The sequence below is a fragment of the Corylus avellana genome, chromosome 1 (assembly GCF_965113065.1).
Source record: "Corylus avellana chromosome 1, dhCorAvel1.hap1.2, whole genome shotgun sequence".
Lineage (NCBI taxonomy): Eukaryota > Viridiplantae > Streptophyta > Magnoliopsida > Fagales > Betulaceae > Corylus > Corylus avellana.
In genome coordinates, this window is record NC_142490.1 from 3056340 (window position 1) to 3063525 (window position 7186).

At 35.7% G+C, this 7186-nt stretch overlaps 1 protein-coding gene across 1 annotated transcript; it reads right to left on the bottom strand.

The window, feature by feature from the left end:
- Positions 1-3692: 3692 nt before the first annotated feature.
- LOC132171998 (1-aminocyclopropane-1-carboxylate synthase 3) lies at positions 3693-5586 on the bottom strand. Its single transcript, XM_059583416.2, has 4 exons — positions 5400-5586; positions 5135-5266; positions 4840-5000; positions 3693-4726 (listed from the first exon to the last, which is right to left on the bottom strand). Exons 1-4 carry the CDS (start codon positions 5544-5546, stop codon positions 3754-3756), a joined length of 1413 nt encoding a protein of 470 aa, XP_059439399.2. The 5' UTR covers positions 5547-5586; the 3' UTR covers positions 3693-3753.
- Positions 5587-7186: the final 1600 nt, after the last annotated feature.

Sequence of the window (7186 nt, forward strand, 5' to 3'; positions counted from 1 at the left end):
TGAAGACAAACCTCTTATTGCTCAATCATTCAAATAGAAATTCCAAGAAAACAACAATCTATATGTGGAACCCCAGGGGGCCCAGTTGGGCATACTCTACTGTTTTTTTTGGTAGGGGAAGTGGGTACGGTGGCATTACTGTGTGAGGCAATCAGCCATGTTCACTTGGCCCTCTTTGTCCCCATTAGAGTGAGCATCGCCCGAGGGAGCACATACCAGGTTGCTCCTTCAATTACCCACGAGAAGAAAACCCTAATACGTACCCAGCTACCCATTCTCACGCATTCCAAATTTTCTGCAGGTGTTCTATGTTCCCTAGCATGTGCCTACTCATGTGAAACCCACATGTCACCCATACCACGTAATCAAAATTGTCACGTCCTGCCTTCTTATAAATTCCACCAAGAGGGGGAAAAAAAAATACTGCTAATTAATTAATTACCTAATTTTGTTGATCGATGGGGTTTAATTAATTTACTGCTTATAAATAATAAGATTTGGATAATATATATATACTTAATTTGTCATAGCCTTTCTTGTCATTGTCCCTGCAAGGTTTGTAAAGTAGCTAGACATGTAGGGTGATTATGGTTTAATTGTGATGTTTGTGTTTTTGTTTGCCGACAAACAGCTTTATTAATCAAAGGTTTTCATGTCTTGTTTTTCTCCAATATTGTCTCCACTGAAAGACAATTAATTACATTAGTACTGCTTTTTAATTCTCATCTTTCTCGCTTTTTCTTGTTCTAATTTTTAGGCTAAAAGGTGATAATTAAAGTAATCCAATTGGGTACGTACTTCATAAGGTTATCAAAGGGAATTTTTCTTTTCTTTGAAACCATGAAATTTTTATTAAAAAGAAGGGGGGAAAGAAAAATGTCGGCCCTTTTTAGATATGGTTACCAGCACATGCATGCAACAAAAGAAACATTTCTTTTTCCTTAAGTGATTGACTGAACCACTTAATTTACGATTCTCCAAACTCTCGCAATTGATGCAATCCCTCTCCGCCGCCCAATATCTCAGTTGGGTTGAAGAATTAGTCGATCGAGTAATTAACCCCGTTGACATGTGATAATTAATTAAAATATAACTTAATTAATTAAAGATCATACATTAATTAATTAAACCAATATCTTGTATATCTAGCCCTGTCCCAGTTTTAATGTTTATGAAAACATTACATACTGATGATCATATATATATTTATTTATATATATATATATATATATATATATATATATATATATATATATAGTTTAGTGAACGTACGGGAATATGTGCAGCGAATAGCAATTAATAGTTTCTAGGCTAGGGCACATGCATATGGTCAACAAGAACATGGAGATGATGATCGACCAAAATTCCCAGTACTAATATATTTTATTTCACTTCAATTTTAGTTTCTCAACATCCTTCCCCACCACTAATCAGAGCAAATCAAAGTCCGATCCTCACATGCAAGCCCCTCAGCCGCATATCATGCGACGTTAGAGAAAATCCTCATAAATAAATTAACTTAAAGATCAGTATAATATATATATATATATATATACTTCACTAGAATTATTATGCTACCAAATTAATTAATTCAATATTTCTGTAAACAATTCTTATTATTTGAGCATTAATCCCCGTAAATAAACTTAAGATAAGATGCTCATGACAATTAATTAGAGTAAAACCCAAAATCCTAATAAGATATAGCACCACACTAAGCAAAATATTTATGAGTTTTCACTAGCTATTAATTTGATGACTGTCCATTTGCGTAGCAAGGAGGCAACCGCAGCGCGCGAGTAACGTTAGGAATCCAATGAACAACAATTTATTTATTTTTCGGTTGAAGGAATTAATCAGGCATGGAATTAGTTAATATGGTTGGTGGATATACGTCAAATAATGAACACATGACATCAATGTTAGCATAGTATTTAATTAACTAGCTAAGCTATATATTTTTTTGGATGAATATATACTAGCTAATTAGCTATCAAAATAACTTCTAATTAACTGAGCAATATAAAAATATACAAGCCCTACCCTACATTATCAATGAGTAACATGATGCGTTAACTCCTTATGAGATTGCGTTGGGAAATAAAATTTTTGTCTATAGAACTTTTTAAAAGAAAAACAAAAGCTTCTCATGAAATGCAATTTTCGACTTTTCTATAGCAAAAAAAAGAAAAAAAAAGAAAAGAAACTTATGAGTCATTTACCAAGCTAACATTTTTTTTTTCCTCAAATAGCTTTTTAAGTACTAAATGTTCTTGTTAAACTCTTTAATGCAATTACAAATACGCTCTTAGACCTTGTTTGAAATTGCCTTGGGAAATAAAGTTTTTAAAGCCATATATAAATAGTTTTTTTTTGTTTTTAAGAACACAAGTTAAAAGAAGTACTTTTTGAATTTTTTGCTAAACATACCAGTTTTTTGTTTGGTAAAACTTTTTATATATTAAATATACATTTTAAGTTCTTTAATACAATTACAAACATGCTATTAATCATTAAAATTAATATTTTAATAAAATTGATGCGTCAGTTCATAGTTGGTGGAGTGATTAAAAAAACAAAAAAATACTTGGCAATTATTATGTAGTTAATAATTGACATATCAATCATATATTCCTAATCATTAATTATAGATAGTATGGAAATTATTGTAAAGCTACGGTAGAGTATTTTTCTTTTATATAATACTATTTTAAAGGCATACAATATAATTATTTGACGTCAATAAGTGAAATACTTTGATATGATCAGTTAGAGAGATCAAATCAGAGTGCGTCTTGGTGTCAAAAGCAGGGGAGGATGCTTAATATGAGTTGGGACATACTTTGTTTCCTGAAAGGTAACTCAAAATTCAAGAACAGACTCGTGATGGGGACCAATTAGCCGGGAAAACGCGTCACTGTAAGACAAAAATGTTCTAAATTAAGCAGGAAATACACCCAGAAAATTCTTCGAAATCTGTGGGACTTTAAAGATATCTTGCAAGTGACTTTCTCAGCATGCGTAGTAGGTGAAGACTTTGACGATCGCTGAGGACCGAACAAAGATATTAATGTCAACTTTTCTTGTATATTATATTCTTTCTTCCACTGGAATTGAGTGAGATCGATGGTGGGGGAGGCAGTCTCTGGAACGATGTTTGAAACCCTAATACCAACAAACAAACACAGAGATGACTTTTACACAAACAGGCTCGATCCCCTTAATTTGCTACTCACACGGCTTAAACAACGTTAATTTTTTGAGTCACCACAAAAACAGTGTTGATGATAAGGTCGGTCGAGATCGAAACAATTAATGATCAGAGCTAGCCGCCCAACGTCGGCAGCACAAGTCGTCGCATCGCGCGTCTGTGGCCGCTAATCTCGCCGGCGCCATTACGTACGTATATCATTTGCAAGCAAAATATTTGTACGTACGTTCAATTAACACCGATCATGATGATAAAATGAAGAAGATAATTAAATACTTGGTATTCATTAAATTAAACCGTAGTTACATTCTCAGGACATGATCAAATTTAAATTACAGTGAGATTTCATGCAAGAGGATCGATGACACAAATTAACCAGCTTGTACAAACGGAACTAAAGTCACTTCTCATCCACAAGGCTAGGATAGAGCGCACCTTCTACATACAATTTGGTAAAATGGAAAACTGGGCTCCAGCAAAAAAAAAATAAAAGGAAAAAAATTTGAAAGTGGATAAATATAGTACTCTTAAGTCACACCAGACTATCGCTCGTCGGACTCGCGGTCACGGTGACAGTCACGAGACAATAGCCGGAAAACCCATTTAGGGCTTGACTTTCTTTTGGAGTTCTTGGAAGAATGGTGATTGTTGAGTTTGGCCGTGGAGTCGACGACAAAGGCCTTGAGTCGTTGCATGGCGAGGTTCAAAGTCTTTTCGGACATGTTAGCAAAGCAGACACGGAACCAGCCCGGTTCGGCGCAGTGGCAGGAATGTCCAGGAGAGATGTTTAAGCCGACAGCGTAAACAATTTTCTTCCAAAGATCCATTTCGGCGTCGAACGTGTTGGAGCGCAAGAGGTGCCTCATGTCTACCCAGCAAAATAATCCTGCATTGCTCTCAAGGCAGCTAATACCGGCCTTTCGGAGGCCCCTAACAAGCATTTTATGTCGCTGTTCAAGCCTTTTTTGGTTCTCGGAGAGGTAATTTTTCGTGAATTTCTTGTCGGAAAGCAATGCGGAGAGAAGATACTGAGTTTGGGAAGAAACAAGGCCAAAGCTAGACATTTTGGTCGCCGCGGCGACGACCATCTCATCGTTGGAGTAGATTGCTCCGACACGAAAACCAGGTAGGCCCAGATCCTTTGAAAGACTATAGACAATGTGAACGCGGTTCCAGACTTGGGTGTTGTCACAGTTTCTGTCCTTTAGAACTTCCATGACGCTTACAAAGCCTGGAGACCTAAAAACGGTGCCGGAATAAATTTCATCGCTTATGAGATGGATGCTTTTGGCGGTAATGAAGTTAATGAGGAGGTTCAGTTCACTTCGACTCATTGTGGTGCCCAATGGATTTGATGGGTTGGTGACCAACACACCTTTGACTCTAAGATTACGTTTGTGTGCTTCTTGATAGGCTTCTTCAAGAGCCGATTCAGTAATTTGGAAGTCATTGGAGCTAGTGCAGTGTATCGGTACAATCTCAACCCCGGTTCGCCACTTGAGATCTCTATCAAATCTGCAAAAATGCAAGCAAAATCAGGGAAATGCACTTTATACTATAAAAGAATGAGCAACTTGGCAATATATATATATATATTTCTTCAGGAAAAATATATTTGTTATACGTACCCAGGGTAGTATGGCGTTGGAAGGAGAAAGGCTTCGCCGGCTTCAGCCAGGCAAAACATGAGTGTCTCGTTAGCAGAAGTTGCGCCGGCGGTGAGAACTAAGTGGTTGGGATTAAAGCTCACTTTGTTTCCTCTGGTTTCCGCCATAAATTCTACCAATGCCTAAACAACATAATTAAAATTGGAGTTAGACAAAAACATGATCAATATATATACCAGAAGTAGGCAAAAATATTTTCATTTTCGCCGGATAATAAAAGTAGTATATATATATATATATATATATATATATATACCTTTTTGAAGTCGGGGAGGCCATGATAGTCTTGGAAGAGAGCAAGCTCTCTGAAAATGGATTCTCCACCTCTCTTGAACCCCGCAGCGTCCGGGTTCTCAGTAAGCCACGACTCGAGAAGATCAAAGGAGAGCTGCATATATTTTTATATATCATCAAAACGATGTAAGCAATCACGTACGTACGTGTAGATATACGACGTTGGATAAGAATATTCCATTATTGAAGGAAGAAAATTAAGAAAATGAAGGGGATGGTTTTCTAACCTGATTCTCCGCAAGACCCATCTGAATGATCCCTTTTGGATTCCGAACCTCATCGTACGGGTTCTTCTCGTACTCCTGCCACCCCAGGAAGTATGAGGAATCTTGCCCGTGAGAGTTGCACGTAGCCTTTGTAGACAACTGCCTCATTTTTGGTCTCTCTGCTGTGATTAATCTATGAATTAACAAGCTGAGCGAAAGAGAAAGACAGAGACACTCACACAGAGAGAGAGAGAGAGAGAGAGAGAGAGAGATTTTGGGTTGGGAATCTTGATTTTGAAGAGAGCCTGTAGGTGTGGTGAACGGGTCTATGGAAGCTTAGTATATATAAGGAAAAATTACAATTTACTCATTCTTTAAACTTGATAGCGTTTTTCGGTTCGAACACCAAAGTTTCAATTTTTACAATCCACCCTCCAAAGTTTCAAATTTTTAGAATTTGACCAATTTTATCCAAAACTTTCCATATTGCCAATAATTTTTATTTTTTTATTTTTTATAAAAAAAATTTAAAAAAATTCGGGGGTCATCTGGTTATTTTTGCACCCCCAAATTTGTTTTCGTTTTCATTAAAAAAAAAAAAAATCAGGGGCAATATGAGAATTTTGGAATGATATTGGTCGAATTGAAAAAAAAAATTGAAACTTTGATGTTCGAATTGAAAAACACTATCAACTTTGGAGAGTAAGATGTAATTTCTCCTATATATAATTATAAAGGAGCTCTACTCTACATAGAATTCCACGTGGCTAAACAACAAAATTTTGACCATAACGCGAGAGACAGGACTTTATAGAAATATTAATCTAATATTATTAAGCCTCAATATATAATGTACGCGTTTTCCTTCTCTCTCTTCACCGGCCCAAATATCTCTATATAATATACACTATTAACTACTAAGTTTTACTCAATCGGCTTCATCCCTCTACATTTGGAAATTCTCGCCCATTGGCTATAAAGTCACGTGGGAGGTTGTTCAGGGATTATTAATCCAAGTTATAACAGAGACTAATAACGTAAATAAATAATGACTAATAGGTAAGTGTTTTGTATAATTAATGTCACATCAATTTATAACGGTAAAATGTTAGGAAAATTAATACTTCGACTATTACAAGAAAGGGAATAATTTATTATTTTGTCTCATAATAAGGACAAACTAGCATTAATGCAGGAAAGTAAAACTATTATAACCCATCATCAACTGTTTTTTACGGTAATCATGAAGATGATGCCACACGTACGGCACTAAATTTGAAGTAGGGGTTGATTTACACTGAGATTAATTTTTGGGTAAAACTAATATTTACAAAATTTGAGGTGAAGACCGAAGATGATGCCACGTGGCACAAAATTCTCGGTTAAGGAGCTAGATCTTTTTTGAGATGGAATACGCTAGCTGGTAATTGGATTGGGATTTTTGAGGATCACCTTTAAAACAAAAAATGTTCGTGTTTTTAACACACAAGGCCAATCCTTAAGAATTGTTATATGGGAATTCTCAAAATTAAATGAATATTAAACATGACCTCAGCTATAGTTCAATGTTTTATATATATTTATGTTATTCACAATGAAAAAACTTGACACCGACCTTGACTCTGAAGATTTGGTTTTGCATATTATATATTGTTGATGACGGTTAATGTGATCGAGAGGAAGTGAAAACCAAAAACCCAAAATATGGAAGAAAAAAACAAACAAAGACCGTGGGAAAGGAGTGTATAATGCTGAGAAAGCCATACCGACAGCAAATCTAATAGAAAATGGCAAGGATGACCCACAAG